Raw genomic sequence first — 25,841 nt, 5'->3', positions numbered from 1 at the left:
AGGCGAGATGGTGGTTGCGCGCCTTGTCCTCTACGGGGGGGGGGGGGGGGGGGGGGGGGGGGGAGGAAGGGCAATTTTGATGGTTTGGAGATACGCGCTCCAATAGGAAACCAAAATCTAGGTACCCGTACAGAATGAGTATTTGTTTTTCTGGAATGGCTTTAACTGTTTCCGCATGCCTTACTATAATCTTTTTTTTTTAATTTCCGATGCTAAGAACGTTCCTTATTGATAGAGTGCATTTAAACTTACTAATCAGAAGGTTCATAATTGGAAAGTAATTAATAACCTACTCATGTGAAACGATATGAATTTTGCTAAATGGGCGCTTCGGCAAAAGCAAATGCGACATCAAGATTTTTTTTTTTTTTTTTTTGTCCAGTGCGTTCTTTTAGCACGACCAGGTTAGCCCTTGTTTCGAGAAGCATCCTGCGTAATGAAAGTGTTGTGGTTGAGTTATTGTCAATACAGTGGCTTAGAATTTAGTGGCCACTTGAACGCATTACTTTCATCATCGATGACTGCCTTACCTCGCAGGGAGGCTCAAAGCGCTGCAGACGCTCCTCAGGATCACTGGACCTAGCTGTATTTCACTTACAGAGATGGGCAACGGTACACTGTTAGCAAAAATAACACGCCCAGACGTGTAAACCGTTGTCCCATAGCGGACACGTCGAAACGTGTTCGTTTTACACGCAGCCATCTGTGTTTTTCGTCTACACATGAGGTGCTGTGTAAACTTAACACGATACACCGTGTTTTTCTTCCGCTAAGCACGGTTCAGCGTGTTGACTGAGCGTGCTCATAAAACATGGCGGCCAGCAGCCGAGATCAGGCGAGGGACGAGCCCAGCGAGCCGCGCGCCTTTCGGCTGAATTGAAAGCACACAGGACGGCGTTTGTTCTCCTTCGATGTCTTTTATACACACTAAACAGTCTCCAAGCGTCGGATGTAGCTACGCGCAAAAATACGTACCTGCGTCGTCGGCGGTCGGCGGCGTCGGTAGCTACGGTAGCTGTAGCTACGATCGAGCCGCTAGACAGAAAAGCGAACTTAAATGGACAAATGACTCGAGCAAACTATTTGAAATCGGGCGGTAACTTCCGCCACCTAGCGGGATTTGTAGCAGTCTATAAAAAAAGTTCGTTAATATGCTACGAGCCTACGACCGATCACAAATAGACACAACCCATACATACATCACACACAACATCAATACCACGCATTACACATCACCGACATATACACAAACACAACTCCCGACACTGCGCCCGACACTTCCTACTCAACATGCTTTTCACTCCGCGGCGTATATAAGCTTGGTATGTGCGGGTGAGCTATTTAGTCGCTGACCGTTACAGATTTATAGAAGAAGACACAAAACACGGCGCAATGGACAGCCGTATGTAAGAACTCTTTGCATTTAAAAAGTATGGAGGCAAAATCTATAATGTTAGTCCGTTGCGAAAGATAACGATGTATTGACAATAAATCCTAAACCGGTCATGAAGAAATTCAAATTTTTGTTATTTTTATGCTAGACCAGTGTTATGAGCAGTCCGACTAGCTTGAATCAGATTTTTTTTTTAATTATTAAGATTTTATCATTATATAATTATTAATAAACGGAAATGATGCTTGCGCAAAGCATTTTTTTATATATTCTTGTGAAGGACGTGTGCTCAACACTTCACTTCCGCTAGTTGCAGTACAGGAGCAGACGCCTTCACTTTTGGGTCGTGTTGATGCAGTTTGTTGTCGTCTGTCGTGTCGGTGTTGAGTGGAGCGGTGGGGCTCGGGAGTTCGTGGCCGGTGTTATTCGTGATCACTGGTGTGGAGCGCTAATGCGTCTTTTTTTTTTTTTTTTTATACTGCCACGCTGTTACCATTCCGTACTTTGAATATACACGGGCCCGTAGCACTGCATTATGCTGAATGGCGAGCTCCTTCTCTGCTGACGTCGCTTTCCTGGTACCACTCGTGGATACTGCAAGCGTTTAAACAGTGTACACCGTCTCGCCTACATCCCCGGTGACGTATTCGACCTGTTGAAACGTTTTGCTTCCGTCATTTTTAAGTACGCAAGGCAGTTATCTCGTTGCTCTGGTTCCGGTTATAAAAGCAAGGCAAAACGCTCGTAGTTCCCGCCCTCAGTACACGTTGGACATCTTCCACACTTTGACACCGGATAACTGAATGAACGAGGATCTGCATTCACTTCAGAGGTCACTCTCGCCGCTTCCTCACCGTTTAGCAGCACGATCAGCTGGCGACAAGCCACGGATGAAAGCATTCGTGGCTTGTGAGCATCAACAGCCCAAGCGCACTCGGTGCCGACGCGGGCGATGCGGGTTTCTGTCAACGGGGAGGCCAGCACAAACCGTGACCGTTCCAGCTCTTCGTCATGGCACGGTGTTGCAGAGAGCAGAGTAAAATACAACTACACGGACCACCGAAGCGAACGCACTGCTATCGTAAATCTTGGCTTGTGATTGCGCCTTTGTATATCATCTTATTCGTTTTACTGGAGAGACGCAAACGACAGGCATAACAAAATCACTTTCATACTCCGTATACCTCGCAAAAGCATTTACCCAGTCACCTTACGAAAAGCGCGAAACACGGAGTCCGCACCGTCCTAAGCTTATTCTGTTTTTTACCTGCTTTAGAGCAGTTTGTACCCGCTTTTAGATCTGCCTACTGAAACTGAAACAGGGCAGTGCCATATAAAACAGACAAAGTTGGGAAAGCTTCCTCGCTCTCTCCAATTTCTCAACTCTCAAGTGATTGTACCATAGTAAATGCACCAGCGCCTTTCCAAAACAAAGAAAAAGCACTATGTTCACCACGCAAAAAATGGTCTCAGTTCATGCATCTGTGGGCAGGTAGGAAATCTTGCCCCAATTTATTCACACCGCATGATGAGCGCAACAAACTCGCACAAGATTTAAAGGAAAATATCAGTGGTGACTTAAGTTTCCCTGAAATTCTGTTACCGGTCGTTTGCAGGACCGAGTCATCTACTCGAGCTGTGTGCATCGCTGTGCAAACGCAGTCCAACACGAAGCATAAAAACGGCAGATCTAGGACAACAATCCGGAGTCCATTGTTCAATTTAAACGGCGTAATTTTGTTGAAAACGCCCACAGCTTTTTACTCACGGTATGCGTCGGTATACTTCCACATTTTGAAACAGAACGAGGGATGATTTACTTTTAAAAACGCTCGCTGCGTCCTCCCGGACCAGCTGGACCGGATCAGCTGGACCGGATCAGCTGATTACGACGGACAAAACCCACAGCAACCAATTCGCGCTCCGTGTTAGTGTGGCTTTCTACCTCCAAGCACCGCACCACACACCACGGACACTTCAGCTCTTTGTCGCATCGCCGCGTTGCACCAAACAGAACGAGATCGCCGAAGTAAACGCAGCGCTGTCGTGACCCTTGGCTTGTGGTTGCGCACTCGTGGACCCTGTGACACCCTTCGCTTTCCAAGCACACACGACGATTGCGAATGATGCTTTCCGTCGTCCGGGAACATCACAGGGGCACGTCTCCGGTCACGTCTTCGCTACATGTGCTCGCAAACCGAGCACCTTCCAAGCTTCTTGTCCAACCAAAAGAATACCGGCGCCATGTTAAACGTGCGTTCTTGCCAGATTTTCTCCGACCAAATAAAAAACAACGAAAGCAAACCGGTTCTAGCTTCCAGCTTACATCGGCGTTACGCCGTGGTCAAATTTTCTCTGTCAGCTCTAACTGAAAGATGACCTACAGGCTACAGATGCAGCAACACTAAACACCACGGAGCGCCGTAAATTCTGAGGAGGATCCATGGGAAGCGGCGGCACCTTCGCTTGCAGTTTGAAGGGTTGAAGCCAAAACGAAACCAACTGCAATGTCGCGTGTTCAGATCAAGGGCACGCTTTTTATAGCCATTGTAACTGTTTAGAACGAGTAATTATACGCCTAACTTTATTTTTCGTGTGTGAGAAACAATTATCAAGACCCCCTAATATAAATACAAACAAGGGCGACATAAGGGAAGCCGCATTGCCATTGTCGACCACAAACAATGGCAGCCAGCACGCACGGTAAGCGCGGGGTTCGCCCCGTCTCGCGACATGGCGTAATTGCTTTTGGTGCTTATCTGTCTCCGAGACATGTTCCTTTCTGCGGAATTTGACTCCACGGTCCTTTCTAGGTGTGTCCCCAAGCGTTCCAGTGCTTCGGTAGCCGGCAATGCTGCGGTCGTCGCCGGCGGTGGTGCGTGTTTTCGAGGTCGGCTACACGGTTATGCGTGTATGACCGAACGAAAACACGTTTTTTACAACCTCGCATGATTTTTGAACGAATTATCCGTTACTCAACGTGTAAATTTATGGTAATTTGTGTAAATAGCGTGTTTTTCACCCCAAATATTCACCAAATACACGGGCCTTGCTAACAGTGTACCCAAAAAGTTGCTTTGATCCAGTATTGAGTTCTCCACCTGAATCCGCCCCAGCACGACCTGGAGCACCTGAAAAGGCAGCCCTTGGCACATTTCTCAGTGCTTACGGATGTTGGTTCCGGAGGTCTGCCGGCATTTTGTTACCGAGGAAGCTCGCCAAATCGGAATCCCACTAAATTGCCATACAACTGGAAACAAAAGAAAAGAAAGCAAAGTGCGTACACATTGCGATGTTCAGTCACGCGCGTATACGCTCTCGGCGTATGCTATACTCGCGTGCGTTCCGACTAGCCACTGTCGACATATTAGGCAAAAGGAGCCTCAGCACAATGGAATGTGGGTGGCCTCTCTCCGCCCGTTTTCTATTAGAAGAAGTTCCATTGCCAGAGGACGGCATTTCCGCTCGGACAGATACAGCAGCGTTATTGCGTCCGTTTTATATTGCAATAAAAGGAAGTGAAGTGAACGGCGATTTATTGCGGGGCGCGGTACCAATACTTCCTTTTTTTTTTTCCCTTGTAGTGGCAGTTTCCCAAGTAGCAGACTTCCTCGGCCCCGGCTTGGGCCAGACTGGCGCGAGCTAGAGCCAACTTGGCTCAAGCCCGGCACAAGCTTGCGCCAAACTGGCCCAAATATGAGCCGGGGAATTGTTCGTCAAGGGTTCCAACCGAAAGCGCCTATAGTCACTGGCAATTTAAGAAATGCAGGGCATGGCTACGCATGTTCACGCTTTTCGCTTCGTGATTGGTCTTTAAACGTTTTTATCGGATAATGCTGCAAGCTGATTGGCTGCAGGGCGATAATGAAATGCTCGGGACATACCACACCCTGCGTTTGTTAGACTGTTAGCAACTCTAGCCTGACTTCAAATTGCAAGAGGCCAGTCAATCTTAAACATGGACGCCTCCCGACAGCTAGTGCTTCGAGGCTGCAGATTCCTTGGGCCGTACTTAATGCAGCCGGCTCTCATCAACTGCGTTAGAGAACTATACGTGAATTAACAGTGATGGCGCGAAGAAACCCCCTAGTCTTTGTTCGACACACACACCAAGGGATCTCGTAATGAGTAGTTCAGTTATAGTAACAAAAATGTGAGAGTGTTGAGCAATAATTTGTGTTTCGTTAAGACACGATTAAGATAATAAAATAATTCTTGATATTGGCGCATCTTCCAACCGCGCCCTAACGGTGAAGCGCACCCTTACGCAATATTGCAGTGTTCCAGAGAAATGTCGATGTATAATGTTTTCCAGCACTAAGAGGGTGCTCTCGCCTTTTTCATAAATAACAATTTATTTAGGCTTTCCTCGCTCACAAGGGGCAAGGAAAGCTAACTCTGAAAGTTTATTTTATGTTTTTGTTTGACCGAAGATTCCGATGCACAACCTGAATGAAGAATCTGTGACATGCGTCAATATATGGCAAGCAACAAGATTTAAAAAAAGATTGTTTAAAATTAATGTGGTGCAAAAGAACGTACGCAACGAGGGGTCTAGCAATTCTGTATCGGCTTATCAGGGGACGTCATACTATTGGTCCTTTTTCACTGCTCTTGCTGAGAACTAGCTGTCATTTACATTTCGGCAAGACAGGAGGAATGCACTGTTATGCTTGTTCAACGTGCCCTCTACCCGATCAGAATCAGTCTTCTTGGCGGATGATAATTGGAAGCTAACTTTGAGCATTAATTGAGAGTAATGACTAAGAAAAAAATGGCGGTCCATGAATATGCTCTCTAAGTTTAGGTTATTGTTACAACTAGCAAAAAGAAACAAGTGAATCAGGATAAAAAAAAAAAGAAAAAAAACACAGTAGCTTGCACAGAAATTTGGCCCGGAAAGCGGTATATAATCCAAACATTTAAAGTGGCGTTCGAGGATATTTAAAAAAAAAGAAATCTCTCGAAAACACGTAACCTTGTAGATGCATAAATGGTGCGCGTACTGTGTAGTCAGGTGCCGGAAATAGAGGAGTATCAACCTACCCTAACAAAAATATTTCCGGCAATCTATAAAATTCTACTAACATGTTTACGACTCTATTCAACTTCTCATCCAGTAATATTAACTATAAAGTACAAATATTATAAATGGTATATATTTCTGGTGTCGCGTATCCATAAATGTTCTGTCGCCATATTTATGTAAAAAGTAAAAAAAAAAAAACTAAGCTTGACAGAGTAGTGAAATGCAGCGCGGAGAAGCGGCATCACACCCAGTTGGAACCTTCTTGCGGAGGCAGGTTTTCTGACTTTTTAAAATAAATATTGCATCTAGAAACGCTTTAATACAGTCCCCGAACTATTAGAAACCACCTTTCAGATTAATTATTGGCGAGAAAACAGGCAACATACACGTGAACATATTGAATTCCGGTGTGGTTCCCGTTCAAATAATTTCCTTTCGAGTTTAAGGCTAAATTACCACTAAATTACAAGTGTTTGAGTGCGCTGTGCATGGCGTGTGAATTTGGGGTGTCTGCGTATGTGAACACGACAAGTTGCGAGTGCTGATTATCATGGATGAATTGTGACAAACCTAAAGAAAATGATAGGATATATGTCTTTCCTCGAGAAACTGGCCAATTGTCTATTGAAAGGGTATACTAAAATTGTTAGAATCTCCATCTGTCTTGTATACGTATTCTATGCAATATCTTCAAACTAAGTTCTATGAAAAGTCGACGAAAAAAAAAAAGTGGTAAAAAGCTATGTACAATGAACAGAAAATTGGATACGATCACTCGAGAATGCGCAAGGTGTTATTTGTTATTCGAAACAGAATTTTCGAAAAAGGCGTCTTTACGGCTACGTGACTGCCGTCTTCACTATATATATGTTCCGGCTCGGCGGACATTTGATGGGTGAACAACCGTCACAGTCTGCTGAGTAAATAACTAAAATTGATTAACTAACATTTTAATTGGTGAAAATAGAGATGGTTCTAATTAAAAACTTGCTGAGCTCGATTTAAAATCACTATATCAATATTTTTGAAAAAGGCTTTGAGCGCGAGAGAAGTGCAGTAGTGCACTAAAGTTACCACTCGTGGAGCGGGTACAAGGCTAGCGGTTGGGATATCGGCGGAGCGATTCTTCCGTCTCTTATCAGAGCCCCAGCCTAATACCTACTGCACAGGTTGTAATCTTAACGCACTACTACGCTTCTCACGCGCTCAAAGTCTTTCTAAAAATGACTGATTTAGTGGTTCTAAATTGCGCTCAGCAAGTTTCTAATTGCTACAATATGTCTATTTTCGCTAATTAAAAGGTTAATTAACGAATTTCAGTTAATTACTGGCCAAACGGTGACGGTTCGCCCCTCGAGTGTTCGCCGACCTCATGAAACCTATAGTGAAGACAGCACTCATGTAGCAGTAAAAACACCTTTTAAAAAATTTGTTTCGTATAAAAAATAACACCCTGTATATAGCCCATACAATCTATTTTCCAAGAAACTCTGTAGAAGGTGGATATATATTTTGTGGCGGTACACATACTTCAAAGGAACACTTCTTTTCGCAAAGAAAAGGAGGATTTTTTTTAAGGTTTGCCGTTTCTGGCGTAGTGTTTTTGCGATCTTTTTTAAAGTAGAAAATAGCAAATAGGAACAAACTATGCTGCCTTCTAGCCAACTTTAATTCTATAACTACTTGTGGAGAGACAGTTAAGTGACCCCAGTAACTCACCCAGCGTTGCTTCAATTGAACGAACAGATCGTTAAAAAGCAAAACATCGACGGCGTGCGTGTGTATGTGGGGGTTGTGTTCAGCGAAGCGTCGGCGCTCTCTGATGCGTGTTGTTGTCCACGGCTTTATTCTATTCCTTTGCGAAACGAATAAAATTTATGTAAAAGAGAAATGGCAAATTTGATGAAGGCGAACCTCGTCGAAGAGCTTCACCAGAGAGGCGTGTAGTGCTATCCGGCTCGCCGAAGAAAAAACTCCTCGTTAAGTTGTACAGGCAGCACACTTTGAACGACGGTCGCTTCACATTGGATGACTACTCGAGCGACGAGGACGTGCGAGATACCTCCAAGGAACACGACGACAGCTACACGCTCAAGGGGGTGTCCGACAGCATCACGTCGCTTTCAGACGACGCCTTGTTTGGCAAGCTCCGCGACTTTGGTTTCCAGGCAGCCCCTGTTGTATATCCTCGACTCGGAGCCTGTACGAGAGGCAGCTTCAGCAGCTGCTGAACAACGGCAGCGTCACGAACACTCCATCCGTCCCAACCGACGAGTTCTCTGCCACAGAAGAAGAGGAGGAAGAGGAGCCTCAAGTCATCTCTGAGGACAACTCTGACGAAGAGGACGCTGGTACGCCATTCTTCCCTCTTATTGCCCAGAGTGTCCGGTGTGAACGAGGCCGTGCAGCCGAGTCGGCTATCGTTCACCTACACCAGCCGCAGCAGCAGCCTTCATCAGGCCGGTTCACCTGTTCGATGACGCTGCGTTCCAGAGCGGGAACACGTGGAGAGGACATAGTGGGCCACAGTGCGGCCACCACACCCGCTGTTGGTAAGCAGCGGCGCATAGTCACGGTGGTGAAGGTGCTCATCGTGCTGATGGTGATCACCGTGAACGTGCTCATCTGCATCTGCACAAAACCTCAGCGTATTTTCAGATTTGTCTGTTTTTAAAAGGGAGCTTGGGAGTTGCATCTTTTCGGCTCTCAATCTGCATAGCATTCTCGTCGAATGTGGTTATCAACCTGGACTGTGTTTTGATTTTGATATATGTGCCACCATATTGTGACCGGTTAGTTGTTCTGGCACATAAAAAAATGAAGCATTATTATTATTATTAATATTATTATTATTTTACCTGCGAACGCCCGTCGAGCAGGGGTGGTTTAAAACAAACATCTTAATCAGTCGCTCCAGCCTCCCTCTTGTTAAACCAGTAATGCTACCGCGTTTGGAATTGCTAGCTTGCTTGCTAAAAACGCGTCTTTTTGACTGCGTAAAGAAAACAGTAAACATTGCTAATCTGCAATTTTAATTTTGGACTGACTCCGAAGTTGTCCCATGAAGAATTGCCGCTGACGCAACAAGATGGCAACAGTACGGGCGCAACCGTGTGATCAAAATTCAGGGCCTCACCGAAGGATTTCCTTGGACCCATTGTGCGAGCCACGATAACCCGGTAGGTCTACTCACGCGAGGAGTTTCAGCTGCCTTCTTACTCGAAAGTCGAAAATGGTGGAACGAGCCTCCCTGCTTCACCCAGTCGTCGACCGACTGGCCCATCAAGGAAGCTTACAACCAATCCACCACTATTCCAGAGAAACTGGCGTCGTGAAGCACAACCTCTCCGGCAATAACGTCAAGCAACACGATCTCGATACTTCGGCGTTCTAATTGCGGATCACAGTCTCACTTCATTCGTCTAACTGCGTGGATTCAGCGTTTTATGAACAATTCATTGCCAAATCGTGATTCTGTATCAGGACCCCTAACTTTGACAGAATTGACATCTGCTGAGAACTACTGGATTCGCGTCGTCCAGCTCGAAGCCTATCCTCTTGACGTCGCAGCGCTACAAGAGAATCGACCCTTACCTTCAAACTCAAGCGTCCGCCGTCTGCTTCCGATCATTGGACCACAGGGTCTGTTGCGTATTGGAGGTCGCCTACAGGAGCTGAACGCGTCACGAGACTTGAAGCACCCTTGCTTGTTACCACCGAAGAACTATTTCACACAACTTTTAGTGCTGGACACGCACATTCGACTCCTTCATGGTGGAATTCAGGACACACTGTCTGAAGTACGGGAACGTTTTTGGATACCAAAAGGACGCCAGACCGCCAAGGAAGTCTTGCACTCCTGTTTACCGTGTAAGCGGACAAGACTTGCTCCCGAAACCGTGCCTATCGGTCCTCTCCCGCGTGAGCGAATCACAGAAGCAAGTCCATGTAACGTCGTTTGCATCGATTTTTGTGGGCTTCTGTATGTCCGAAACACCGAGGTTGATACGAGGACATACATTTCCGTTTTGTTTTTTATTTATGTGCCGTCATCCGAGCCACGCACTTAGAACTTATATCGCGCACCCTGTCCCAAGCCATTTTTGTTGGCCTTTCGTCATTTTGTCTCTCGCCGCGGATTGTCATTCATAGCCTACTCGGACAGCGCTCTAACATTCCGCCCAATGCGCACAAATCCTCAGCGTTACCACGACCCCCAACATTCAAGACTGTGCGAACAGACTCCGAATTCAATGGCGTTTCAACGTTGAACGATCCCTTTGGTGGGAATGATGGTGGGAGCGTGTCATCCGCTCTGTAAAGGACTGCCTAAAGCGATGTCTAGGTCGCAACAGTCTATCATATGAGGAACTGACCAGTGTACTCCATGAAGTCGAAGCCGTTTTGAATTCCCGCCCACTGACTTTTCTAGGCTCCGAACAGAAAGATCCACAGGCACTGACACCGTCACACTTCCTCCTCGGAAAACGCGCGGTCAGTTTGCCGTAGGAGGTAGAGTTTGCATCGCTAAGCCCGCCATCTGTGGATCTTCACCGCCGTACTCAAGTTTGGAAGCGGACGATGGAGCATCGATGGAGTCGTGCATTCGCACTACGACACTCCAGCGGCTCAGAACTACGCCGTCCAGTTCAGCGCCTTTGTCTGCTCGAGACGGGATCATCTCCGTCGCCGCCGGGGGGGGGGGGGGGGGGGGGGGGGGGGGGGGGGGGGGGGGAAGGGGGATGTTCAATATTACAAGAAGACGAGAGCCGGCCAGAGCACGAGCTCGTGGGCCAGCACACACGGGGAATCTGTCATTCCGAGATATAAACGGATGCGAGCGGTACGGAGCGGTTCTAGTTTTTTCTTCACAGTATCCACGTCCCCATGATATCATGTTCTGGACAGATGTTATTGAACTTCTCGCAAACAGTATATGGCAGTCATCGTGTGTCACGTTGCTGGCGGGGGAGTGGTCACCCCCCTCAAGGAGACAAACATGATATTACATCTGTATACTGTTACATCGAAGTAATATCACGTCCCTCTGGTATTACGGCTTCCTTTAAAACGGTGTTGTTTTGTTTTTATTTGTCTGCTATTATTTTTCTCAAATTGCGAATTTCTTCAGTCGCATGCTTCACTTCCACGAAATAGGATTCTGAGAAAAAATATACTTTCGCTCAAGAGTTTTTACTTCACAAAAGATAAATGATTTTAATTACAATTACAAACAAGCCGATGATACGCATGAAACAGATAGAAATATCTGTTATCTCGAAGTCAGACTCTTTGGGGGCCAGATTTGCCATGAAGGTAGTTTGCAACATGCCAATGGGTCGCGGTATTCAAGTAGATAAAAGACGACCTTAATCGATATCTTTCAGGTGAAGGTAAGAGCAATTTATATTTACCAATATTTACGTCCTGGCACAAACTTGGGAATTGAGGGACGACGAAGAAAATATATGAAACGAAAATATCTGTTCGTCGTTTCTTGTCCCGAGTTTGTTTTGTTCTCTTTGTGTGAACCAACCAACACGCTCTGCGCTACACCAACACGCTTCACCCACACGCTCTGCAGCGTCTGAATTCATGTCAGTTTTACACCTCTTTAGTCTGATGTCGCTTGCGAGAAAACGGGAACATCAAATAAAAGTGTTTTGATAAAAAAAGACAATTGACTTTTATCATTTATTTGAAGGCGCGTACCCTGATCCCGTTCTCCCATAACCCCATCAAACATTAAAATATACCATGATAACAAATGCTCTCTGGGCACGATGTATGGGTTTCAGACGGGAATTTGCTTTTCTCTGAGATGTTAAGAAATTTGAACATATCGTACCGATAACTCCCCTAAAACTCCCCATTATCGCGTGGCTCGACAATACCTTTCTGCTGACTGCTGGTAGAGAACCGTCGTTGCCACTTTTTTCGTTTCTACATAGCGTTACGGGCAATTGCCTCATAACTAGAGTGAATACTGTTTTTCCACGCCTGGACTCCAATAAGCGTTCGTTATGATCAAGATAAACTTAAAGCTGAAGTCAAAAACTTCATAATGAGAACCTCAAATGGGATTTGGCGACCCGGTGTTCAACTATTTCTTTTTATTTTTCTTTTCTTTTTGTTTTGAACTGCCAAAGGGAAGTTTAAATGTGCGTACAAGTTGAGTATTTTGAGGAGGAAGTTGATATCAGCGGTAGAGCGGCCGCCGCGGGCGTAATTAGGGGTCCGGCAGATAAGGCGTCGCCACCGCGTTGGACGACGCTCAATCGATGTGAGGCCGCTAATGAAACTCATTTGCAGCAGAGAGCCTAGATTCAAGAGAGGGAACAACTCCAACCGTAAGAGGCGCTTGCAATTTCACCACGGACGCCTCCTAGGCAGATCGGTAGCAAGCGCGCGTGCCTCACGTGGAGAGGAGGAAAGGCGGATGGAGAGGTGAACACGTTGGCAGCCGTCGACTCTTTTACGTCCTCCTTGCAGCTCGCATTGCAAGCGCGGCCGATAAACCACGCGACCCCAAATCCAACAGTTGGAGGCACTCTCAAAATCTCGCCACACCAATTTGCAGCAGAAAACGGCCACGGGGAAGCAGCCGCGCCGCGGGAACGAGACCAAGCGCCCACCTTCCCGCGACTACATACCGGGAAGATGAGGGCGATGGATTTGGAAGTCTGCGGCGAAGGTATACGCTCGGTGTTGGCCAGAGGGAACCCGCGAAATGTGCGCTATTATTGCGGGCGTATATCGATATTGCTTTCTGTGCGCTCCTCAGTGCGCTACGTACAATATCTGCGTTATCATTGTTTCCATTTCAAAGTAACCAGTCTCAGATTGTTCGGGAATTCTTGTCTATAGTTTCAAGACGACTACTCGGACGTACAAATGTTAGATGGGTCGTTTGAAAAGTTAGAACAGCGAGTTGATGATAAATCTTAAAATTTAATGGCACGTGTTTCCGATTTAAGGGTGTAATTGGCTGCTGCAAAACGACGGCAAACTTTTTTTTTTTTTACGTGTGTCGCGGCATCCATTAGTGACTGCCATAATTGGCTTTGATATATGCCCGTCTAGACACTGACGTCCTCGACGTGATACGGCTAATAGCGCGTTTTTTTTTTAATTTGAAATTGATAACCGACGTTAGAACTTCCGACAAAAATAGTATATTTCTGACAAAAAGAAAAAAAAGAGAAAAATCTTACTGAAGATTTTGCGGTACAAAAAAAAAGGTCCTTAGTCTTCAAGCTATTCATTGGCAAACATATAACGCAATCTACCCAAGAGGACGCTCACTTGTCATTTAACGTGCGAACAGTTTATATATACTTTTAAGTTGTATTTATTTATTTTTCGTACAATTATAGAACAGAATTTGTAGGAATTTGCTGAACAATTGAAAAATAGTGGCGCAAAATATAAGATTAGTTACAATAAACTACATTACGGAAGAGCAACATATGGTTATGATGCCGATAGTGACTCAGTTGTTCTGCTTCGTGCGCCCCACCAAGACAGAGTATCAAACAACTGACTCACTGTAAACCAACAACGTCCAAATCGCGCTGTCTCTTTTAACCTTTCTTTTTTTGTCGCAAATCTCCGAATCATTTTATCGAAACAGGATGAACTTGATAACGCCACCTGCTTTAGCCAGCCAGACGTCATTCTTGGAACGGAAACGTGGTTAACTACCAATAAAAAAAAATGATGAGCTCATTTTAAACTATCGTACAATATTTTTCGTAAAGATAGACCACTGGCTAGAGGTGGTGGCGTAATCATCGCTGTCAAAAAACGTGTGTCATGCTCGCAAGTAAAATGTTGTTCTGATCTCGAGATTTTGTGGATTCGTATTAAACTGGAATTTCGCTGTGTCATAGCAGGTGTTTGTTATCGTCCACCTCATTTTAATCGCTCAGATTTAAAGATTTCATTATACCATACCCTTGGAACTGTCACCAAAGAATTTTGTAGTGATCACTTCTTTCTTGGTGGCGATTTTAACTATCCCGAAATAAACCGGTCAAAACTAATGCCGCTCCCTGACTGTGCAAACTCTCGACAGTATACGGAGTTCCTTTCTATAACTGGTGTGTATGGTCTCCAACAAATTATCACCTCGGCAACCCGTCCTGACACGATATTAGACCTGTTTTTTATTAATAAACCCAAATGTGTGACGTCCGTCACTATCATGGAGCATATAAGTGACCATGCTTTAATTCAAATCGAAATATCATTAGGAGTAACGCGTTCCGAAAAGACGCCGAAAAAGATATTCGCATTTTCACGAACCAATATTGAAGGACTGACAGTAGACGATAACGAACTCTGAAAGGTATTACATCTCATCAAATTGTGACCGATCCGCAAGTGAAAACTGGGTACTCATTAAAAATACTTTCATAAAACTACTCGAAACATTTGTTCCCAAAACTTCAGTTCGGTGTGATCGTACATCTCCCTGGTTTAATATCAATTGAAGACGTATGTTAAGTAAAAAGAAAAGATTATTCGCAAATGCAAACAAAACAAACAATTTTGATGTTTGGCCATCATACCACTCCTTCATAAAATTGTGTAAAAGCGAAGTAAAGAAAGCGAAAAAGGTTTTCTTTTCAGTGACTTTGCCGCAGATCTTATCCACAGACCCCTAGCGATTCCGGAATATAATAAATCCAAAAGAATCTAGAGATAGCCCAGTGTTCATAAATGACCAAGGTGATGACCAGGCTGCCGATTCGTTGAATTCATTCTTCGCCAGCATTTTTACGCACGAAATCTTTCCACTCCCCCCAGACTGGAAAGAGCAAATGAGCATCTTGTTGAGGCGGAAAGAGTGCAGGACTATTCCGTAACGTCATGAACTTTGTGCGCAGAATTTTAAATAAATTTCGCGAAGTCGATATTGCTCTAAAAACATGTTTTTCACGTAAAATTATTTTTTTGACACGCGTGTCCCTACCAGACTGTTTAAAAAAACTTTTTTTTCTTTGCAAGAGCTCTTTAAAAGTTTCAATGCAGGTGTCTGGTATTCGCGGAATGTAGTGACCGCGATTATGTCCTCTTTGACCAAATCACGAAAAAAAGGGGCCGCGAAAATAAAGAGCCTTACAATATTGCAAAAAAAAAAAAAAAAAAAGAACACGTCGAAGACAACTTAAAATTGGTTACGTGTAGGAATGCGAAAACATTCATACACGCAGCGCATTCCTAAGAGCAGCGGGCCATGCCTTTCGTACACGGCGTTCCGGCGGTGACATCACGCTCCCCCACTGTACAGGCGCGGAGCCCCCGCCGGCCTCACGGCTTCCGCGAAAAAGCATCTGCGTTGCTGTGCTTTTGTTTCTGTTTTATTTCTTAGGCATGCCCGCTTTGACCTTGAGCGTCCCCGCCTGCTTCACGGCTTCCATGACGAAGCATCTGCGTTGCTATGCTTTTCTTTGTGTTTTATTTCTGAGGCGCATCCGCTTTGACTTTGAGCGGCGCGTGTTTGATGACGTATTCTTATGGCCATCTTTCGGGGACAACGTCGACGCCTTTTCGCATAATGGCACATATAAGGCCCTCGCCTAAAAAACTCCCGGTATCTCGCTGGGTTTTGCGAATGAACTGCGCTGTACACCGTCGCGCAGTTACATTGCTGCGTTTAAATTTAGCGCCCTTAACTTTCCTTCCTCTATATTTCACGGACGATCTTCATATGGCATCAAGTGGCAATACGACGTGATGTGGAACCATGGCGTAACGTGACACTAAATTCGGCTAAATTTAGCGGATAAATTCCACGAAAGTTTTTTCACTAAACTTAACACCACAATTGGACACTGACGTCATGACACGACGGCGTGACGACACTATGACATCGCGACACTGTGACATCACATTGTGACAAGAGTGTGATTCCCCGCTAAATTTAGCGGCCCACGACGAACACACGGAATCCTCTGCGAAACCTCGCCGATGACGGCCATCGCCGCAGAAAGAAGGGGCGCCTTACTATCTGCGTATCTCGTATCCCCTGGGGTTGACGACGAACGAGAGCACGACCAGGGCCCCCGGGAGCGCCCACGAGAGGAGGCAGTAGTCGCGGGTGCGCGGGCGCAGCAGCCGGGCCGACGGCGGCACCGAGGGCGCCAGGGCCGCCGAGCTGCGCAGCCGCCGGTACAGGTGGATGCCGTACGACAGCATCCAGAAGCTGGCCACCAGGAACAGGTAGTGCAGCACGATGGCCACGCTGTAGCATACTTCCTGCGAGGGTTGCCTGATAAGCTTCGGGAGGCGTGAACAGTTAGGGCACGTCCCAAAGAGGTCCTCTCTGGAGGCATGAACAAGTTAAGGCACGTTAACACAGGCGTTTGCTAAGAACCGAGTTGATTTGTTTGATGCCTGTGATTTCTTACGACGAGAGAACATACTGGCACGCTGGCGCCACGTATGGGGTCACCCTGGGACTACATTTCACAAAAACGAAGGTTTTTCGGTATTCGCGAGACTAAATGTACGCACTATGTATGATAAATGGTCGTGTATAATGTTATTAACGCTTTTCAAAGCCAGAAAAAAATTGCGCAATAAAAAGGAAATACTGTAACAAAAACTGCAAGTGTCCCACGTCTACCCGATAGATGGCACCAGTCTGTTCTCTCGCCTTGAAAAGAATTTGAGAGGTTTTAAGGCGGGCGGTTGTAAGCAGTCGCAGGTGTGTGAACCGGTCCTTACACGAAAGCAGAAAGCCAGTGTGTTCCACCGAGACCGTGGTACAATCACAATCAATTAGACCCGAAACACCAGATTCGGCCTTTCTCTTTGTCTGCGGTCCCCACAAGCTTTATTATGGCTCTATTTGTCAGGGAGTTCAAAGTATAGGACATCAATTTCTCATTTCATTTCATGTTCGAGCCACATTTCATTAAAAACTAGCAAGTACGCCAAAGCGCATGAAGGACACCTCATGTTGAATGCGACAGTGCACTTGGTACAGTGAGCCCGCGGGAGGGTTCGGTGAGCTCTCAGTCGGATGCTGTTGTCTGGTACAGGGTCTCCAAACCCCGGCCCGCGAACCAAATCTGGACCTCGGAAGTCTTGCGACTGGCGCGCCGCTAGCCGCGGTCTGTTCACTGAAGCCCGGCCTGCGGCCCGCTTACATTGCAAACCCGCTGCTAGCGGCGCAAAAATAAGTGTGCGTAAAGAAACGGCGGCGCAACGCGCTCTAAATGCGCAAACTAAGACATAAGAAATAACAAAATCGGCATTGTAATACGGGTCCTCTCACCAAAATATTGAACATTGATATTACTGGCATTATCGTTCTTAGTCCCCTGCTTCATGTCTGTGTAGCAACGTTAAAATCATATTACGTTCTCATGTATAGTGTTGCAGGTACTAAATAGATCCACGCGAGCAGGCGCTTATTTCTTAGGATCGCTTGACTGATGGCTTACGTTCGAACTAGAGCTGACGTCAGACTCGTCCATGTGGAGCAAATAGGGGGAGCTTATCAACGCGAACTGCCCGTATTACCTGCCGTTTCGAGAATTCTCTCCCGCTTTTAATCAGACAGCGGCGACAAAGGCGCAAATGATAACGGTTGTTCACGTTGATAAGCTCCTCCACTTCCTCCACATATACGAGTCCAGACGTCAGCGCTAGTTTGAACATAAGTCACTAATCAGACACTCCTAACAAAAAAAAAACGCTTGTTTACGTGGAGCTTTTCGGTATCAACATGACCGCACATTGTGCTTAGTGTCATTTTCACAACTATTGCACATTGTCGGCATTAGTTTTATCATTCTCATTAGTCTTTTGCACTGCGCGAATGTGGCAAAGTTCCTATGCGCTGTGATTTATGCCTGGTGAGTTTACAAGGTCACAAGTGTTGAGTACGGTCATAATTAGATAAATAATAAATTTTTATTTGACATATACGTAAGCATCCACCTTGGTTTTTTTTTAACACTCTAACATTCATTTCTGTGTTTAAACGATTATCTAGAATCGTTTATTTATTTTCACTTGAATTGGAATTACTCTTTTCTTTATTCCGCATCTCGAGACTGCGACAGATCGCTAATCCGGCCCCTTAACCAAAATGTTTCGAGACCCCTGGTCTAGTGGAAGTGTCTGGGTACGGGAAAGCGCAGTTACAATTTATGATGAGCGCAGATGGTTGCCTCGATGATGCTTGATGATGACCTGGATCACTTCATTCGGATCCTTCCAAGTCATTCTTAAACTTGCACATTTTCACGAGGCATGGCAATGACCGATGATTGAATGATGTATATTAGAATGAAGCACACACTCTTGCCAAGATACACAAGCTACTCGACGAAGCTCTATTCCCTTTTACATGCAGCTGACAGCGCAATCAAAAGCAGAGCCGTAAGGACGTCGGTGTTCGAAATAAAATCGTTTTTGCACATGTAACCCCGGAAAAGAAAAGCGCTTTATAAAGCAGCGCTCTCGCTACTGTACCTCCCACAACAAGACAATAATTCTTGGGAGGCCGTAGAGCGTCGTAGCATTACACTTTATTTTTCTTCTGTACATTTGATATTTCGCAGTAGGACATCTTATTTTTCTCGCTATTGATCGATATAATGCAATCCATCGGAATCGGAATTTTACGCGAGGTCGCTCGAGCGCACGTTGAAGGGGCGGGCGTTCGCGCTGCTAAATCGGATATTATGCGATGCAAATAGCACTCCTCCTGGTTTCCACATATAAAAAAGTTATTATTTCGGCATGCATTTGTATAATCTTCATGCGTCGTGCAAGTTCCATACCACTGCTTGGCAGCCATTCTTCAGTCTCGTTTCTTCTCCTCCACAGCGACGAAATTCGCCACCAATGATGGAACACTCAGAACACGCTATACAAATAATAGTGCGATCAGTTTGCCGCCTTTTAATGCTACCATGGAGATACCACGCTTTTATCGGATGAACACGTTGAGTTAGCATTCTTCCACTTCACCGCTATTATTAGCATAAAAAAAAAAACATTTGCGTAACAGACACACACACACACACACACAAAACCATGCACAGCGTTGCAGCCTTTTCCAAGACGAGGAAATTGTATGTCCAACCCTTTAAATAAAAAGTTTTAAAAGACGATTAAAACACAACTTAAACACCACCTGGAGGTAACGTTTTACGTGGTAAATTTTTAATACTTATTTGGTACGAGCTCTTAACGGATGGGAGTGTAGTGTACGAAAAAAGTGTGAATTTTGTTAGATGCTAATGAACGGCCTCTACTCCGGAGTGCAACGCTCCTACTCTAATTTTCCCAAAATTACTTTCTAAAGCGATAGCTTCAGGGAGCTCGTTGTGCAGAAAAGCCGACGTCGGCGGGCCGGGGAAATCTCGTTGGCAGCTGAGTAATTCATTCACCTAAAAAGAAAAAAAAAAAAAAGCCGAAGCATTCTAGGAGGAGCGGGATCGAAACCATACCTTTGTGTTGCGAGCCTGACGCTCTACCCACTAGGCCAAGCGGACAGCCCGGAGAGGATTGGAAAAGGGCGGGGATTTACATTTAGCTACCGCGTTCCACTCTTAAATGCGAAGCTTGAGCCTCCTCCTGTAATATACCCCGCTTCACTTTAAAAATGGCCACAGCCGACAGTAGGATCATACGGAGTTAATAATCACGCAGCGGCAAAAGTGCAACGTAATGCCGCCCACAGCACCGTGCTCGTGGGTGTGCTTTCACCGGCCATACCAATCACGCACAAACAAAAAAAAAGCGAAGGATAGCGGCGTATTTACTGTGCTTGATTGGTTCAGTGGGTAATAGTAAGCGCACATAGGCGATGAGTGCCATATGGCGGCGCACTGTTGGCGCTTGCTTGATTGAATCCACTGCATCGTAGCCTCGGTCCGACGTATTGTGAAGCGGAGTATAATTTCGTTGCACGCGGCCGTACATTATACACTAAGACGTCGTCCACTTTTTGGAATACTGCACAGCGAACCCTTTTTTTTTATTTCACACCCGGTAATTCTATGTATGCAATAAAAAAATAGGCAAAACAAATAAAATAGAAGGAAATAGTTGACCGCTTACTCGTATTGACGTAGCCTGGACGCCGGCAATGTAGACAATTTGAATGAAGGCCACCGAGATCAGGAGATTCATTTTTATTATTGAGCTTTCGGAGATGTCTTTCCTGAAAAAAGAGAAGAAACGAGCGTGAAAACGCTTTTGTGGGAGTTGTAAATTATGAACCAAGATGGTTAAAGAAACAAAACAACATTGTAAGCGCATAAACATTCGAACGCAAGTCCCGGAATTGTGTCAGTGAATTACCAAATTCCACGCTTGTCATGCTCACTGCAAAACAAAAGTATCCTGGGAACCCAGAAAGAGGTTTCGCTAAAATTATGTGATATGACAAAAACCGAGTATCCTCCGCAAGGAGCGTCTTGTTATAAAATATAGAAAACAAGATTCCCCTTAATTTTTTTTATGACATAAAGCTTTGCGTTTGAAAATATAATGCATAGCACTTTTCCCAGCAGCATTCCAGTGAAAGACTTCAATAAACGCAGAGTACCAACTCGCCTTTAATTAATGGTTCTGCAGTGGTTACCTTTTGTCTTAATTGTTGGCGAGCTGGCGCGTATTAATACGAATTTCTATACTTTGGAACTGGGAAGGTTACTTGAAGGCATATTAGAAAAGACATAAGAAATGTGACAGACGAACCTGACACATTTCTTATGTCCCTTCTAACCTTTAAGTTTCCTTCCTTGTCTCGGGATTTAAACATCATGATCAGTTACATGCTCGCAAAACCGCTTCCTTATTTATTAGAAAGTTCAGATATTCAAAAATTGATACGTTCAGCTAAACTTCTTTAAAAGTATGTAGTTTCACAGTACAACGGTGTCTCATATATATGACTCTTTCGGGGTTTTTTTATTTCATAATTTATTAAATTTTATTACTGCCCGGTACATATATAGTTCGTGCAAAGAGACTATTCTGTAAAAACCATTGAACATTAAATTATTTCATTGCTACACATTTCTTTGAACGGCGGACCCTTGCCGTTTAATAAGCGAAACTCACGACGCTGGGCACGAACCTGTTCAACCTGGCACGTAGCATAGACCACTGCGACGGGTCTTACATACTACAGTGACCATTTCCGGTAGAAATAATACTATAAATTCTAATAATATTAATAAATAGTTTATTGCTATCAAAAAATAGGAAGTTTAGTATCGCGGGCGCATCAAAGCAAATAGGAGGCTCGTGCGATGCCGTCCTCCGATAAGAAAGCATATGTAGCTGTGTAGCTAGGAAAATACAAACAATATAGGAAAAAACAAGAGAAATGTAAACACCATTTATTGAACGGCAGTCACTCTAGTTATAACGGGAATATTTTACGCGATAGAATACCATGCGCACACTAAAACGGAAATCAAAAGCAATGTCCAAAGCAAAACGTAATACCGCAAAACTTAATATTGTGCGATTTAAAAAAAGAATCGCGAAAGGAGTCTTCTGTTAAATATAACGTCTCCCACAAAGAACAGAACACCAAACATACAATCATACGAAACGTACAGAACATACAAAGCATACAAACATACAAAGAAAACAAAAGACAATTTATACAGCAGAAACATCGCATATCTATGTTCATATGCCTACAAACCAAGTTCACCGAAATACACAACTTGAAAAAAAAAAAAAAAAAAATATAAGCGCATGTCTCTAAAAGTTAGACTGTCAAAATCAATAGTACCAATACAAACTCTATTTAGCAAATGTGGGGGTGTGAAATTTAACATTTGACAGCCATAATTCGTTGACTACGTGACCAACCTCCATGTCTCTGCGTTACGGGTAGGGTACGGTGGGAAAATTTTGCTTAACGGCTCAAATATTTCTAAAAAAACCCGAGTCTCTTTTTTTCGATTTTAAAGCTAGTACAAAGTCTGTAGTAATATAATTTGCAGATATTAATTATGTTACAGTTCTGAAATAGACCGGCTGAGTGGAAGTCGTATTACACATTACATATTCCGCTCAATATTTTATTCTGCAGCAAACTCATTTTTCCATATTAGTCCTTCTTGTTCCCAAAGCCATATGACAATCTGTTCAATGGGAGTAGAATAGTGATTTATAAAGTAAAAATCTAACGCTCGCAGGTAAAACAGATCGGTAGTGATTTACGATCCCCACTACCCGAGCAAGCTTTGGAATAATATAGTTTATATGACTATCTCAGCTGGTTGTCTCGCTAAAAGCACGCCTAGAGTTTTTCAAACAACTGACAATTTTGGTGGGAGACGAGCCATCGCAGATAATTTTTGATGAAACCACAGGCTTATTTTTTAGTCGTTTAATCCCTGCTTTCGTTTAATTAATATTGTCAGGAATGACAATTGATGAGGTGACAATAACTGAAGAAACTAAACGTTTAATGGGGCGAACTTGTGCCCAAAAACTAAAAAAAATGTAACAGAAGAAAGCAGAGTTTCGGGGGCGTCGAAGTCGGCGTGACAGCAGAGTCGAACGCTGGGGCGAAACCAGTGTTGGAGGTAACGCATTACTAGTAATGACGTTACTAGTAACGCGTTACATTTTTCGCTAACGCAGTAACGTACTCGTTACTATTCTGAATGACTAACGAGTAAAGTATTTTCGTCACTTCTTTACGGTATCGGCTATCAAATCATGTTACTCGTTACTCGTTACTTTTGACCAAAACTGGTGAAATACATTAGGTATTTGGAAAAAGATCACCACGCCTGATCTAACGCTTAGAATAGCAATCTTGTGTATAAAACTGGAGACGTTATGGGAACTAAATTTACGCCACTAAGTTCAATGGAGGATCTAGCTTATCTGCTCAAGGGGTGACTACTTGCGCTCGAGCACGCAATGTCCAGGCAATGCCGTATCTTGCGGCTAAGACTTCTGAAACTTCGATTTCCTAATATGGTGGTTTCCACTTATCAGTCTATCTATTCGCAACTTTCACGACCTATAGGGGTCGTATTAGTGTCAATCAAAATGGCTGTCATCTGGACGATCGTCGTAGAACAGCAGTACGACACTGGGTCTGCGACGCATAATTCTAGTTTTGCAGTATACGAACAGTATTAGAGCCTTACTTTATTGTTTCACGTCAGCAAAGTCTAGGAAAGCACCTTTATTCTGAAGCCTATCATCCAGGAGCTATGGAGCGCAATTCTCACTCCGCGGTAGCACCGTCGCTGAAAGTGGCGAATTCACCCATCCATCTCCAGATCCTGCACAAGCTTATCGCTGAACGGAACCAGCATCCGTCACAGTAAATTAAGAAAAAAAATACTTTCTGACCAAAAAAGGCACCCGTTAAAAGGCGACACCATCTCGCTTCTCGAAGGCGAAAAAAAAAAAAAAATACCTTGGGTTACCGGCTAATTCCGATCGTCCTCCTGTTTTTTTTTTTTCTTTTTTTCTTTTTCATGGTGTCACCAATTGCAAGGTTTGAACGAACGACTGCGTTACAGCCCCCTCCTCTCCCTCCTCTTCCCCCTCTGCTTTGTGCAGCAGAGGTGTACAGGGTGGGGAGAGAGAGAGACATCCGTTTCAAACAGTGGACAACTATACTTTGTTTCACCTTCCGTCCGAGCACAGCGGACGCTAGGAGCCATCCCAGCCAATGCGGCGTTGAGGGAGTGTCATGCGACCTTGAGCTCCCTGCGTCGCCCCGCCTTACCGGCAGGTCACGCGACTTTCTCCCGGCGCTGGATCGGCTGGGATGGCTCGTGGCGTCCACTGCGCTCGGACTGAAGGTGGAACGGAGTATAGTGGCGAAGCGATTTGCTGGTTTCTCTAGTTAAAAAAAAAAGAAAAAAAAAGAAACACCCTTTGAGGAATTTTTTACTCTCGTTTCCCCCTCGCTACCTGAAAGTTCCTGACCCACTTTTGTACACAAAAGAATCTTTGGCTTGATTAGTCTTTACTTCCCTAAAGTCATAATAAAATATAAAAAAAAAAAATTTAAACCTGTAAAGAGTGTGCTGGTAACCGGTGTCCTGTTCCACAGAGTGAAGTAAATCAGACTCCGGTAATAGTATGAAGCGGACTGTTACTAAAACCAATGTAAAGATCAGGGGTGTTGGTCGGCTGCTTGTGTTCCAGCAGTCCCCGTTCGCATGCTGCCAAACATATGTATTTGAACACAAAAGTAACGTATAATTAACGTAAAAGTAACGTTCGTTCTTCTTGAAAAGTAACGGTAACGGTATATCGTTACGTATGTAAAAAAGTAACGTAGTTCAGTAACGCGTTAATTTTTACCAAACTAACGAGTAACGCTATTTTGTTACTTCTTTTCGGTAACGGGCACAACGCTGGGCGAAACTGACTGAGGATCGCCATGCGGAGGCCCCTTATGTACACACGTTGGTTTCTGGAACAATCGGCCTAGAAGGTTCGGCGACGAGAACATTCGCACCTCAAACATGCAAGAGGATTCTCGATTACAAGTGGAGCGCTCTACCAACTGAGCTAACCAGGGGTTAGACGTCAGTAGAGCAAACGGGTTTTATCAGCCGCCACCAGTCTAACACCAACAAGAATGAAGCTTGCAAATTTAAAGTTATAATTATAATGCAATTAAATGCAAAGGTGCAAGCGAGCTGGAAAAGACTGACGAAAATAATCCCTGGAGAAGGGGAACAACAGGGACAAAGGACAAACATAAATCTCTAAACACAGCTAGGTGACTGGTGAGCGACCGAAAAAATCCGCCTGGTCCGGGTATCGAACCCGGGACCTTTTCATTACAAAGGGAGCGCTCTACCAACTGAGCTCGAATATTGTAAGGATAAACAAAAGGCGCGTCGCTGCCAGGAATCGAACCCTGGCACTTCGCCTAGGATACAGGCACGGTAACCGTTAGGCCACGGCCGCGTTTCTTTTTTTTTTTGTTTCTTTCTTTATTGTAGGCCACGCCGCGCAGCCTACTTGGCTAGCTGCGCGCGGCAATATTATTTTTTAGTGAATCACTGTCCCCCTAGCTTTTTATATTTGATTAACTAAAGTTTTTCATATAAAATAATTAGTCACAGGTTTCCCCAGAAAAAAATAGGCTTGTGTAATCTGCGTATAATACAAATTTCGCCTTATTATTAACGTCGATGCTATCATGAATGTACAAATTAGGAAGGAAAGGTCCCAATATGCTTCCTTGCGAACACCTGACGCAGTAGACCTAGTGAAACAATGACCGTGATTGTTAACATATTGCTGCCTATGTTATACGTACAACTAAAAGCAGTAGGGCACGTCCCCGAATGCCGTAGATTTCAAGACTTTTTAATAAGACTTCGTGACTGTGACAGTCAAGCGCTTTTGTAAAATCCAGGAACTCCCCAAGAACTA

The 25,841-nt window shown here is 44.6% G+C and overlaps 1 protein-coding gene across 1 annotated transcript in view; it reads right to left on the bottom strand.

Annotated features, from left to right (window-relative positions):
• The window catches only part of LOC8051494 (adhesion G-protein coupled receptor D1), a 215,315-nt gene that overhangs the window by 49,674 nt on the left and 139,800 nt on the right, over positions 1-25,841 (bottom strand). The window contains exons 10-11 of the mRNA XM_029995101.4: positions 20,511-20,613; positions 16,435-16,685 (exon numbers count right to left, since the gene is read on the bottom strand). Coding sequence (XP_029850961.2) covers positions 16,435-16,685; positions 20,511-20,613 — 354 coding nt within the window. The remainder of the gene's footprint in view (positions 1-16,434; positions 16,686-20,510; positions 20,614-25,841) is intronic.

This window comes from Ixodes scapularis, unplaced genomic scaffold (genome assembly GCF_016920785.2).
Source record: "Ixodes scapularis isolate PalLabHiFi unplaced genomic scaffold, ASM1692078v2 PGA_scaffold0__279_contigs__length_252992795, whole genome shotgun sequence".
NCBI lineage: Eukaryota > Metazoa > Arthropoda > Arachnida > Ixodida > Ixodidae > Ixodes > Ixodes scapularis.
This window is presented reverse-complemented; position numbering and strand designations above follow the sequence as displayed.